This window comes from Salvelinus fontinalis, chromosome 8 (genome assembly GCF_029448725.1).
Source record: "Salvelinus fontinalis isolate EN_2023a chromosome 8, ASM2944872v1, whole genome shotgun sequence".
Lineage (NCBI taxonomy): Eukaryota > Metazoa > Chordata > Actinopteri > Salmoniformes > Salmonidae > Salvelinus > Salvelinus fontinalis.
In genome coordinates, this window is record NC_074672.1 from 7,456,802 (window position 1) to 7,471,144 (window position 14,343).

The following is a 14,343-nucleotide window of genomic DNA, read 5'->3' on the forward strand; positions in this document are numbered from 1 at the left end:
GCAATCTAGATGAGATAGTCGATGTATCAGCAGTGGGCACAGATGATGACATGTTTGACTGTTTCAATCAGAGAGAACTTCATTTTATCCATGTGAACGCTTGGAGGCTGCTGCCCGAAATTAGAGGAATTAAAACTCCTTGCTCCAAACAAACGGGTCAGTAGTTACAGAGACACGGGTCAATTGAGGACGATGGGGTTGAGCTACCGGGTTATAGCGTTCGTAGAATTGACCGCAACCGAAACGGTGGCGGCGTATTTGTTTTTACTAGGAACGATGTGCATTTTAACCCTCGTTCAGATCTGAAAATGGATGGTCTTGAGGTTGCATGGGTGGAAATACTTGGAAATATCGGTGGAAATACCGAAGCACAATCATTTATAGGATATACTTCAAATCAAATTGCTGCGATCACAATATATTTGCGAATAGAGAATGTATTCTGCTTGGCGATTTTAATACGCATGTGCAGTTATCACCCAAGAAAAGTACACTAGTAAATGCCCTGTATAACTTTAATCAGATATTTGAACTAAACAACTGATTGTTGAGCCAACCCAGGTGTGGACTTTGGATTTGATTATTGTATCAGATCAAGAGAACGTCTGTCAGTCAGGAGTCTTAAATATTGGTTTTAGTGATCATATGGTAACCTACTGTACCCGTAAGACATCCAAACTGCTACTAGAGCCAGGTAATAAATACATGAAGGTACGGTCTATGAAACAATACTCAAAATAACTTTTTGTAGAGGTCCTTGGAATTTTGGATTAGTCTCACGTACTAAACTGTGACGATGTTGATCAAGCTTGGCATCTTTTTAAAGATGTGTTTCTGTCGACACCCGACTCTCTGGCTCTGCTGAAACAAATTTGAATCAAACAGCGGTCAGGGAAATGGATCACTTCTGAGATCTTAGACCTCATAAGGAAAAGGGATCGCTACCTGGCCAGATTCAGAAGGACAAATCTACAACAAGATTATGACGGTTATATTAACTGTAGAAACCAGGCAAGATAAAAAATGGATAAGGCCAAATACCAACATTATATAGACGCTGTTAATGACAACTTACATCAGCCTCGTAAACTATGGAAAATGTTTAAGGACATTGGCTCAAAAACTCCCCATAAGGTAAAATCCTGTAGTATTGGCCTGGATATTCATGATGTTTTATGTTATGACCAGGCAAAGGCTGCAAATTATTTTAACCCATTTTTTACCACTATAGCCTCATCTCTGGTTAAGAAGTTACCCATCTGCTCTGGAGACTATGGCTAGTCTTTCATTTACAATTTTGTCCAAAGCAAAGGTATCACACATTATCTCAAAACAGCCTGTGTGGTTCCACTCCACAAGAAGAGCAGTAAAACAAATGAAGGAAACTACAGGCCTGTGTCAATCCTCAGCAAATTATCAAAAGTTGAGAGATTAGTTTTAATCAACTTGAGGGACACCTTCTTGAGCAGAAACTCCTTTCTGAAATACATTCTGGCTTTAGAACAGCTCATTCCACTGATACTTGCCTTATCCACCTTTTTGACCACACCAAGCAGGAAAGTGAGAAGGGGAACTATACAGTTATGGTCATGTTCTACTTGCAGAAAGCTTTTGACACTGTGGACCAATGATATTATCCTGATGAAACTGAAATGCATGGGTCTAAATTATGTAGCAGTGAATTGGTTTAGGTCTTATCTGACCAACAGAACACAAGTATGTAATGTTGGTGATGTCAGAGGCCAAAGAAATATCCCGTGGAGTACCGCAGGGATCCATTTTAGGGCCTCTCTTATTTCATATATACGTTAATGATATGCCAGATACAGTAAAGTGCAAACTCCTGCTTTATACTGATGACTCAGCCATACTGGTATCAGGGAATGATACAGTTTACACAGAGGAGACCCTGAGTAAGGAATTGCAATTTGTTAGAGATTGGTTGTCTGATAAATTGTCACTACATTTGGGAAAAACTGAGTCGATTTTGTTTGGAACAAAATATAGATTGCTTAGGGCTGACAAGTTAACAGTAAACTGTGCAGGCAAGGAGATTGAATCTAAAACAAGTGTATCTTATCGTGGTGTGTCCCTAGATCAATCCCTTTCTGGAGACCTGATTGCTGCTAAAATACTTTCTAAAATGGCAAACAAATTGAAATGTTTATATCGTAACGCTAGATATTTTAACATTAAAGCTAAGAAACTGCTTGTCTCAACCTTGATTCAGTGTAATTTTGATTATGCCTGCTCTGCTTGGTTTAGTGGGCTATCAAAAACGCTTAAAAAGAGAATGCAGGTCATGCAAAATAATGTTATCAGGTATATGCTGAATGTCCCCCCTAGGACCCACATAGGGGTACAGGAGTTCCAGGAGGTGGGCTTGTTGCCTTTGGAGTCCAGAGTGGATCAACTTAAACTTAATCATATGTTTGACATCTTAAATTATCGTGCCCCAGCTTATATGAAAAAATACATTGATATGGTCTATAACCAACACAGTCACCAGAGCTAGTGTTATGTCTTGTAAAATCCCAAGAGTAAACAGTACTGTGAGGAGCACGTTTTTCCATGCAGGCATTTGTCTATGGAATAGCCTTCCCTTGGAGATCAAGCAAATAAACAGTACAAATTGCTTTAAAAAGTAGGCAAAGTTTTTCATTTGGACAAGGTTGTCTAAGTAAGAGAAACGACTCCACTGCCCCTTGCGCCCCCTACTGCTGGTCATTTTATTTATTTGAAGGATCGGTATGATGTGCAATTAATAGGTTGTTTTAATGAGAAATTAATATGGTTGATTTTTAAGGTTAGGGAGAAGTGCAGTGAATAGTGCCTTTTTAGGATGTCAATATAAATGAATGTATTTATGGTTGTTTGTAATGTTGTCTTGTCTTTGAATCATTACGTGTTAATTTGTTTTACCATCGAGGACCACTTTGAACATTTTGCGTTTTAATTAATACTTTCAAGCGATATCCTCTGGGTCCACATTGTGCATTTTGTTCTAAATATCTGTTGCCCGAAATAAATAAAATTCAACAGCAGACAGAGGGAGAAACGTCTCCACCGGACATGCCGTTGCTGCTGTAACACAGCACAGGGGAGACGATCTACTCTGACTTTTGTAACAAACACGTTTCTTCACAATGACGCCATATTGTCCGTCTTTACACTGTCTGCAAGGAACACGTCTCATTTCATCACCATGGTGCCATACTCTTCATCTTCTTCGTTTCAAAAAAATATATTTTTTTCTGCCAGCCCTGGCCTCATTTCCCAGTATCCTATTAAAAGGAATGCAATTATTTACGAAAACACGAAGCTGTCTTGCAAGAGAAGTCGAATGTGAGGCGTCTGATTAGGAATATAAATAATTTAGAGACATTTCTTCTTGGACGGCTTCTCAACTAACGGGATTACGTGCCAATTAAGATTCCCTCTCTGCCCTCTATCTAAGAAGATCTGACTTGATGGAGAATGAGCAGGGAGTAGAAGATAGAGAGAAATGGGTATTAGTTAGAGAGCCAGTTCATTACTGTAAATGCAAATGAAAGGGTCCCAGCATATGAAAGCTTGTCACTGTCAGCTTTGATAAGTAAAAAGTGGCTTGTGTGTGTGCATGCACGTGAAGAAGTGCACGTGAAGAAGTGCACGTGGAGAAGTGCACGTGAAAAAGTGCACGTGGAGAAGTGTACGCGCATGTAGACATTCCATACTGTTGTTAAAGTGCATTCAGAAAGTATTCAGACCCTTTACTCAGTACTTTGTTGAAGCACCTTTGGCAGCGATAACAGCCTCGAGTCTTCTTGGGTATGACGCTACAAGCTTGGCACACCTGTATTTGGGGAGTTTCCCCCAATCTTCTCTGCAGATCCTCTCAAGCGCTGTCAGGTTGCATGGGGAGCATTGCTGCACAGCTATTTTCAGGTCTCTCCAGAGATGTTCGATCGGGTTCAAGGACAGGCTCTGGTTGGGCCACTTTAGGACATTCAGAGACTTGTCCCGAAACCACTCCTGTGTTGTCTTGGCTGAGTGCTTAGGGTTGTTGTCCTGTTGGAAGGTGAACCTTCGCCCCAGTCTGAGGTCCTGAGCGCTCTGGAGCAGGTTTTCATCAAGGATCACTCTGTACTTTGTTCCATTCATCTTTCCCTCGATCCTGACTAGTCTCCTAGTCCCTGCCGCTGAAAAACATCTCCACAGCATGATGCTGCCACCACCATGCTTCACTGTAGGGATGGTGCCAGGTTTCCTCCAGAGGTGAAGCTTGGCATTCAGGCCAAAGAGTTCAATCTTGGTTTCATCAGCCCAGAGAATCTTGTTTCTCATGGTCTCAGAGTCCTTTAGGTGCCTTTTGGCAAACTCCAAGCGGGCTGTCAAATCAAATCATGTGCCTTTTACCTTTTACAGAGGAGTAGCTTCTGTCTGGCCACTCTACCATAAAGGCCTGATTGTTGGAGTGCTGCAGAGATGGCTGTCCTTCTCGAAGGTTCTCCCATCTCCACAGAGGAACTCTGGAGCTCTGTCAGCTCCCTGACCAAGGCCCTTCTCCCCCGATTGCTCAATTTGGCCACTCAGTTTGGCCACATTTTTTTCTGTCAAGCTTCTGTAGTCAACTCTTTTCTTTTTGTTTTGTTGACTGGCTCCTGTATGGTATGATAAATAGGTTCTGCCACATTTTTATTTAGTTCTGAGTGCACTCACAGAAATCAATTTCTCATGCTTTGGTCGGTAGGTTCCTCCTGTGTGTGGGGTTGGTAGATATCCCTCATGCCATTTGCACTGTTTGCTTTGGATGTTCACAATCTTACCAGCAGCCCTCTGACTTTTCAAGCTTTACTTTCATTTATCGTCGGGAGTGCAGCTCCTCGATGCCACTCTTCATCCCTTTGCAGTTCACAACCTCTAACCCTGACTGCTTGGTATCCATCCTATAGTGGGCTACTCTGACCTCAGGTCATTGTCAGGGGAAAAAGCTTTCAGGTGAACTACTGTGGCCATTCAGTGTCTCACACTGTCTGTTACCATGACACAACATCTGCAGTAACTACTCACCTATGTGCATCTGGTAACTTGACCAACATGCACTTCACATTAATATCCATGGCATAGACTAGGGGTGCAAAGATCTTGCTGGTTTCGCTTGCCTTTTAGCTGGGAAACCAGGTGCATTCAGTCACCAGCCAATCAGTGGCAATCATTGATCAAGGAACAAGCAAACTAACGATAGCTAGCCGGGCAAGGGAACTGGAGGAGCCTGAATTGTGAAGTGCATCTCTGGCATAGACTGTGTAACTTCGCCCTAATGCTTCATAGTTGACAGATCGCTGCCAGAGACTGACACCTGAATCAACGCCCAGCTCCATCACTGTACCTCCGCATTGTCAGGGCTGTCAGAGCCAACAACAACTGCTCTCTCCGTGGATCACTGACGCCGTCTGTACCCTGACACACACCACCCCATCCTCCAGTGCCACACTTACATTCACGCTCCACATGCCCGCCACATGAAAGAGCATGAGGCTCCAACTAGCTCGGCGCTAGCTACAAAGCTCCCGCTGTTCTTTCCTATATTACCCTCCTCCCTTTTTTCTCTCTCTCTCTCTCTGTGCAAACCCATTTGGAATAATTTCTTCAAGGGCCATTAAGAGAAAAGTGCCTGGTATAAAAAAAAAAATTATAAACAGGGCGAGGCAGCGAAGCAAACAGGGTATTAAACGCTCAGATCATTATTGTTAGCACTAATGGGGGGGGGGGTTGAGAAAGCACAGGGCTAATGAATGAATGGCTGCTGCTAGTTAGTTCTTCTCCATTAACGAAGTAGAGTAGCAGTGGTGGCAGGGATGCCTAAGGGGACAAGACATAGGCCCTGCTAAGCCTTCAGGGTACTGCCACAATGGGAGTTACGACCATAGGTGCCAAGAAATGCCATCTTGGAGGGGTCCGTTAAAAGAAATGTGGAGATGGGTGCTAATGGAAGAGGAGAAGGGGAGGGAGGTGATGACTGGATGCCTGTGCTGGTGGTGAGGAGTAGTAACTGAACTAGGATCAGCTACAGACAGCAGAATAGCATCCCATAGCAACAGTCCAGACAACAATACAGCTGTGCCAATAATGACCAGGGTCAGCTGTAGACAGCTGCTAAATTAGTCAAGAATGGCTATTAAAGCAGCAGAGCTTGACCTGGAACAGCTCCAGTTTCTTCTGCACCGAGTGGGCTGAGATCAGCCCTGGGCGTCACCGTCACGCTCGTTGATTGCAACTGGAGGGATGAACATGTCACTCACTCACTGTCCTGTGTGTGTCTAAGGCGTGAGTCATGGTGTAAATAAAAGACCACCCTGCTTTGGAACAGTGGTACATCCCCGTTCCCACTTAGATTTCACTTTCGATCACTATCCCCAAACTCAACAATCTGTCTGTTCTGCTCGCTCTTCCTCTGTGACTCCTAAACCCAATGAAGGATAATGATGTTAGCCATGCACAGCTTCAATCCCTCCCGTATCCAAATGTGTGGACGGCAGCTTGGACCCTGTTGATTGGGAAGTCTGGGAATCTGCTGAAAAACCAGAACGCTGTCATTTATGTCGATTGGAGCGAATACTGAGGCGAGACAATTCGCACATCTGCTAGTGGAACTGGATAGGGCTTAATGTCTGGGCGCCTCCATGGGCTTGACGGAACGGCTGGATTCACAAGGCAATTTGACCATCTCAATTTAGCTCTTCCCCGCCTCCTTTTGGGTTATGGACAAAGCTAATTTCTCATCTATAATTCATGTCACATCAGACAGTTGTCTTCATGTCACAACTGCACACACAAACATTGAACACAAACAACCCTACCCTTTTTACCGCAATCGAAGTTGTTACTCGGGTCGGCGTGCAGCTGTTTCAAATGGCCTTTAATCAATTCGCTCGAGACGTTGGTCGACTGGACGACCAGGACGTGCGCTCTACTGCTCTCACATGTACTCTGATCCGAATCTTTTCGTCACCAGTCACCCATGCAAACGGTGCATCTTGCCCTCCGAGAATACAAAGACATTACACAAGCTGCATGCTACATGCTGAATATTTGGCAGCGAGTCTCTAAGAGCTTTGCACTCCTGGATTGTGCAATATTTGCACATTTATTCATTTAAAAATGATTCAAGCTCTGTCAAGTGGGTTGTTGATTGATTTAAGTCAAAACTGTAACTAGGCCACTCAGGAACATTCAATGTCATCTTGGTAAGCAACCTTGTGTTTTAGGTTATTGTCCTGCTGAAAAGTGAACTTGTGTCCCAGTGTCTGTCGGAAAGCAGACTGAACCAGGTTTCCACTAGGATTTTGCCTGTCCTTAGCTATTTTTAGTTTATTTTTTATCATAAACTCCCTAGTCCTTGTCGATGACAAGCATACCCATAACATGATGCAGCCACCACCATGCTTGAAAATATGAAGAGTGGTACTGAGTGATGTGTTGTTGCATTTGCCCCAAACATAACGCTTTGTATTCAGCACATAGTTCATTTCTTTGCCATTTTTTTGGCAGTTTTACTTTAGTGCCTTATTGCAAACAGGAGGCATGTTTTGAAATATTTTTTATCTGTACAGGCTTCCTGTACAATATTGTGGAGTAACTACAATGTTGTTGATCCATCCTCAGTTTTTCCTAACACAGCCATTAAACTCTGTAACTGTTTTAAAGTCACAATTGGCCTCATATTGAAATCCCTGAGAGGTTTCCTTCCTCTCCGGCAACCGAGTTAGGAAGGACGCCTTTATCATTGTAGTGAGTGGGTATATTGATACACCATCAAAAGTGTAATTAATAACTTCACCATGCTCAAAGGGATTTTCAGTGTCAGTTTTTTTAGATTTACCCATCTACCAAAAGGTAAGCTTCTTTGCAAGGCATTGGAAAACCTCCCTGGTCTTTTTCATAAAAAAAATGTAATTATAGTGAGTCCATGCAACTTATTATGTGACTTGTTGAGCACAATTTTACTCCTGAACTTATTTAGGCTTGCCATAACAAAGGGATTGAATACTTATTGACTCAAGACATTCAGCTTTTCATTTTAAATGAATTAGTCAACATTTTGAAAACATAATTCCACTTTGGCATTATGGGGTATTGTGTGTAGGCCAGTGACAAAACATCTACATTTAATCCATTTTAAATTAGGGCTGTAAACACAACAAAATGTGAAGAAAGTCAAAGGGTGTCAATACTTTCTGAAGTCACTGTACCTCCTCTTGATTGGCCCATCCTCATGTTAAAGATGGGGTCAGTCCAACTCCTTTGGCTCCTTAATGGAAATTGCCATTTCAAAGCACTCTGACAGCGATGTTAACCTTTCGCAATATCAGCGGCATTAAACATTGATCAGAGATGCGCTTTGATGTGAACTGAGGATTTTATTTGGGTCGTGTTGGCTCTACATTGTGTGGCTCAGAAGAGCAACAACTCAGTGGCGCCCTCTACTGAATGGATTCCACATGGTTGGCGTACTGTAGATCAGTGTAGGAAGATCATTTGATTGCCACTTTCCGTACCACGTCCTAAGAGAGAGGGGGAGAGGGAGAAGAAAAAGAGCGATATAGAGGTCGTTTTTCTTTTTCCCAGTCCATCACTCAACCTTGATATGCAATGGAAGAGGGCTTAAGCAGACCTCTGGGCTGAAGTAACCTACCTGGCTGAGGTATCATGTTGGTCGTGAGGGCAGAGCTGACAGAGACCTGGGCGACCCTGTGTTCTCTGAGAGGTTACCTCCAGACTGCAGGACCAGAGCAGATCCTGTCTGTGTGTGTGAGTGTACAGTGATCCCTCGCCACTTCGCGGTTCACTTATCGCGGATTCGCTATTTCGCGGATTTTCATAATGCATTTTTTTTTTTTTTTTGGTGCATTGTGCTCTGCATTCTGATTCGCTAAAAACTCACTCCCGCTTCTTGTATCAAAACATGCTACGAATTGTGCTATCATTTTGTCGTCTCGTGCAGTTATGTGTACGTACATAAAACAGCTTGGCAAATTTACATTAAGTTGGCCAAATTATCTTGTAATTTCGAACATCTCCTAAACCCATAATGTCGACGAAACGCTCTGAAGAGCAGTGAAACGGCCTACACGTGAGTCACTGTATTTGTATACATGTAATAGTTGCTAATTGTAAAAAAAAAAAAAAGTTTTCTATTTCGCGGATTTCACTTATCGCGGGTCATTTTCGGAACGTAACCCCCGCGATAAACGAGGGATACCTGTATATCAGAGAGAGACTGAAATACATGTGTGTGTGTGTGTGTGTGTGTGTGTGTGTGTGTGTGTGTGTGTGTGTGTGTGTGTGTGTGTGTGTGTGTGTGTGTGTGTGTGTGTGTGTGTGTGTGTGTGTGTATATCAGAGAGAGACTGAAATAAATGCATAGTGTGTTTGTGTGTGTGTTTGAGAGAGAAATGTGAATGGCTAGTGTTTGTTTGTAGGTGTGGCACAATGAGATTGTTTGCTCATGCCTTTTTCTGTATTACTGCAGCTACTTTATGCATCAGTGTGCGTGTGTCTATGCATGTCTGCGTGTGTGTGCGCATTCATTCATGTCTATGTATTGCGTGCGTGTGTGTGTGTGTGTGCGCGCGTTCATGTGTGAGGCATTGATCGGGTGAAAGAGAGTGAGTGAAAGAGCATAAATATTTGATATATGCCGCCTTGCATCTGTATTGCTCGGATGATCACTTGCTATTGTGTTGGTGTAAGTAGATATTGATGTATGATGGTGTTTCAAAACAAGACGGGACAGCCCCACGATTTTGACCTCATAAGTATCTGAACAGAAATGTAAATAGTTCTTTAAAAAAGCACATCAAATTACAGGCTATGGGTTTAAGTGCACATTTGTTCCCCTCAGATCAGTCGCCAGACCTGCGGAATATTCATTTGTCTGTTATTTATCAGGGGGGAAAGGGGAACAAACACGTGGCACGTTGTCATGAAAGTGAGCGAGGCAAACGAAAATCAACAGTTTGAATATGTTTTTAATTGAATACGGGCTAATTCATGTGAAGCGTATAGGCGGGGTTCTACAAAGGCACATTGCCAGCAGGTTGGAAGTGTGTTGGCCCAATTAGCATTTGCAAATTGGACAATATTTGATTGACTTCAATGTACATTATTTGATTCCCCCTTGGTTTATTAATTCACGTCATTAAATGTTCGTTTTTTTTATGTGTCAGAAACCTTTTAATTGATTTTGACTTCAGTGGGAGTTTCTATCTCATTCAAACGAGGGCGTTGACATCTTTGACACCAATCCCTTTTTTTTTCTTGCACTGTTGCTGCCCTCCACCCCAACAGGACTCAAGTATTCCCTGAAGCTTTTATTTCCCCTCATCTTTCCCCTTCTCCCTCCCCTCTTTGTTAGCGACAGACCCTCTTTTTTCACTCCCCCTCTCATCGCCACGCTGTCTTTTCGTCAGAGCTGAGGCAGGCAGGGAGAAGCACTGCTCCGAATACTGACGGTGATCAGGAGACGACCAGACCGACTCAGCCGCTGTTGTAAAATGCACGAGGTGGACCAAGTGTCAGACGCCACCGCTCGCCTTCTCTTCCTCTTTCGTCTCTCACTCTATCGCTCTCCTGCTCTGCTCTGGTTGTCTCTGTCTGCAGCTTGCTGGCTGGCTTCTCTCTCTCTCTCGCTCTTTGGCTGGGGCTTGGCTGGCCCGAGCTGCGAAGTGTACTGACACAGTAGACTACCTGCTGCCTGGGGATTGTGTGCGCTGTGAGTACTCTATGAATACGCCGAGCTCCACGTTGTTTAGCTGCCAGTGAATGGCCTTGTCCCTCGGAGGAACAACTTGAAGGTGATCGTCAGCAGCAGGGTCCAGGGCAAGCAACCGGGAGTAGCTTCTGGATGAGGAACAGACAAGAGGAATGGATGCTTGAGAAAAGACCGAGATTGAGCCAGCTTCTCCTCAATGAGCAGCTTCTCCTCAATGAGCAGCTTCTCCTCAATGAGTAGCTTATCCTCAATGAAAAATGTGCGAATAAGCGACTGTTTTTCAGAAAAGTAGAAAACCAAGTGACACTCTCGGACAGAGGGAAGTAACAAGAGCCCCCCCCCCCTCCCCCACAATTTGTTTTTGGATGAATATGCCATTGGGTGGACACGAGGAAAGAAAGAGAAACACAGTCTTCATTGATTCTGTTCATTTCTTAAGTATTTTTCTCTCTTTTTATCTCTCTGTTTCTTTGTGCGTTTATTTTTCTTCAGTCAGTGTCGCTGTGGCTTGTCACTTCTGTATAGCCGGTCTCTGGCGGAACAGCGCTAAGGAGAAGACGACTTGTGTAGTTTCCCTCCCAACTTCCCGCCACTCTCTACTTTTTTTCTGACCTGCTTTCTCCGGACTCCAGGGGTGGCCCCCAAATGCGAGTGGCAAGGGAGCCATATTGTTTTGAAACAAGGAAAGGGGTTAGTGGGAAAAAATATCCCCTTTCACACTCCTGAGAGCATATGGTTTAGCGAGTGGTGGCCAGCTGCTTACTAGCCACCCGCTAATTACGCTAACGCAACAACAGGGGCAGCTCTGTGCTCGGAGGAGACAGTCGTGTTACTGCTGGCTTTATTTTGGTGCTGACTGGAGCTATATGGAACAATAAGCTTGCGGGCACAAAGAATACAAAGAAGCAGTTGTTCTTGTTTTACTCGGAGCGTTTTGTAAGGAAAAGAAAAGGAGGCTGCTAATGAATGTCTTTACAGCTCCAGAGCTGCCGGAGCTCTAGCCCCAAGGCTCCCGGTTTATCAGCCACAGGAGGCTGAAGGAAGATGCTCCCCGCCAAGTCACCAGGGGCCACTCTTGACGAATGCTGTGGCAGCGCAGTGGTGCCTGGTTCGTTTTGTCTTGAGGGCTGCCGGGAGACCAGTGGGAAGTGGAATTGTTGACCAAGGCGGTGAAGAGATCAAGGAGGCTCCTTACTGTGGAATTACTGTACTTTGAACTTTCAGGTGCACATACGTGTGGTTGGTTCACACATACACTTTCATACTGTATGTTTACTCACTCCCCACACATACAATCTGTCGTGATTCGCTTCCAGTGCTTGGATTAAAATGGAGGTAGTGTGGGCAGGTGGGGGGCTGTAGGAGCGGAAGCCCAGACCCGTCTGTCCTCTTCCCACAAATGGATGTTATTAGTTTCCAAAATTAGTTGCCTGGAAACCTCTAAAAGCTTCTGGCCGCGTCTTTCTGAAAGCAACTGCAACTCCCTCTCCATTTCGGAACACAGCTTGAGTGAGAGCTGAGTCTACCAGCCATTACCCAGCCTATCATTCTCTCCTCCTCTTCCCTCGTTTCGCGTGTCATTTTTATTCCGTGGTTCTTCTTCTCCCACCCCGTTACCCGTACCTCCCCGTTGGGGGGGGGGGGAGACTCTTGAAGTGGAGTATGACCAGCTGCCATTACCCCACGCCGCCCCCGGAGCGGGACAGGATGTACCAACACAAGGTGTCCCTGGTGGTGCGCTACTTTATGATCCCCTGTAACATATGTCTCATCCTGCTGGCCACCTCCACGCTGGGCTTCGCCGTGCTGCTCTTCCTCAACAACTGTACGTCCATCAATAGTACTACTACTACACACACACACACACACACCCTGCTACAGTACAGCGCACTCCCTCGGTCTCTCTGTAGCCAGCATGTGTTTGTGTGTCTTGGTCAATAGTGTGAAGGCTTTACGTGAGCGCATTTGCTTGCCAGATGTATATGTATATGTGGGGGAATGCTGAATGAGTATGCAAGCATGGGTTTTGGTACAAGAAAAGTCATGGGTCAGTAGGATGTCACTTAATTGACATAGACTGTAAAACACCATAGATTGTCTGAAGTCTATACCTTAAGATATGAAAGACTGGTCCACTTGACCTCTGCCGGTGCTATCTTAAAGGCTGAGGCTGAATGAAGTGTGTGTGTGGGGGGATATCTCAGTCAGCTTTCCTTCAACGCACAGCCCAAGGAGCCTTCCTTTTGAGTCCTTCCTCTCCCCCAAAGCCTTTGGCATTTACTTTGAACTGTGGGATACAGTAGCCAGATGAAATGACTTTGGACGAGAGAGAAAGCTCTAGGCATGGAGAATGTCCCCACTTGGAGTGGTTATCGGCCTAAATTGAAAATGGCCTGATGGTGAATAAGCTTCATTCTGTCCTTTTCCTGGTGGCTGGTAGATGAGCAGCAACATTACCATTAAGCAACACTAGAGTGACCTTTTGGAGAGCGAGTGCGTTCGCGGGTGACATATCGTCTGTAAGTTGTATAATGGGGACTATCTCTCTTCGAATTTACGCTTCATTGGTTTGTGTTTTGCCTGAATTACAGTTTTCAGTAAAGTCTTCAAAGCGTTATATCAATGAGTGTTAATTGGCTCTGTGCAACGGGATTCGAATAGGAGAACACCCCAGTATCACTGGAGTCCCAATTTGTTTCCTGACACCCACATAGGTGTTCCACCACAGTACCTGATGTTTGCATCTTTCAGCACTGCTTTATTCAGCGTCATGTGCATTAGACATGCCAGGCTATTTCTGAGTACTAGGATCCTGTGTCAGTTGTGTTGTCTGAGCAAAGAGTTCAAGACTAATCAACACCCAGTCAAATACAGTTTAACGCTGGAGGCGTTTTAAACTGTCTAGAGTATAATTAAAATAGAATAATGCATTAGATCTTGATTAAAGGAGCAGTGCGGTTAAAAGTAATTTCCTGTTTTTTTGGGTTGATATTTCCATACTATGAGGTCCAAATAAAACTCTGAAATTGTGAAAGAGCTGTTTGTAAAAAAAGTGCCTGGAGTTTCAACCTGTTCAGGTGTGATGGAGTTTTTGGGCCCAGATCATGACATCACAATCTGATCAGAATTTTCTGACCAACGAACATTCATTGTTTATTTACATATGTATCCTCCTACTTTTAAACGGGTATGCGGAGTCTAGACGATCCTATACGTCAATCAAGGCTGTGTATGTAAATATGTGATCATTTGTATCGACGCCCACACAATCAGACGGAGCATTTCAATGGCACAAGGAGGCTTAGGGTAAGAAATTAAAAAACAATATATTTTGAGTTATTTTCATGAAATAAATACACACAATTCAATTGCAGTTCAGAAAGTTTCTCATTGAAGAAAATTGGAATGTCAGTGTAATTCCTGAATTGACTGGAATTGAAATAGAAATGGTACTATTTGACTATAACAGTATTAAAACACAGGCATTATTGCAGCAGGAACATGTAGAAGACAATGAGCTAACGCACCGATTTGGAACGAAAAACCCGACATGGGGGTGGGATGGGATCCAATCTTTTTGGCTGTGTA

The 14,343-nt window shown here is 44.0% G+C and overlaps 1 protein-coding gene and 1 long non-coding RNA gene across 6 annotated transcripts in view; one reads left to right on the forward strand and one right to left on the reverse strand.

Moving 5' to 3' along the window:
• The window catches only part of LOC129860448 (agrin-like), a 368,127-nt gene that overhangs the window by 123,428 nt on the left and 230,356 nt on the right, over positions 1-14,343 (forward strand). For 2 of the 5 annotated variants that reach the window (XM_055930839.1, XM_055930841.1), the window contains exon 1: positions 10,314-12,580. The exons of the other annotated variants lie outside the window; for them this stretch is intronic. In XM_055930839.1, the coding sequence (XP_055786814.1) occupies positions 12,418-12,580 (163 nt within the window). In that variant the 5' untranslated portion in view covers positions 10,314-12,417. Of the gene's footprint in view, positions 1-10,313; positions 12,581-14,343 lie in introns of those variants that run through there. 5 annotated transcript variants of the gene reach the window in all.
• On the reverse strand, positions 8,383-8,802 carry LOC129860451 (uncharacterized). Its single transcript, XR_008760380.1, has 2 exons — positions 8,678-8,802; positions 8,383-8,546 (listed from the first exon to the last, which is right to left on the reverse strand). It is a non-coding gene; the product is annotated as an uncharacterized LOC129860451 (long non-coding RNA).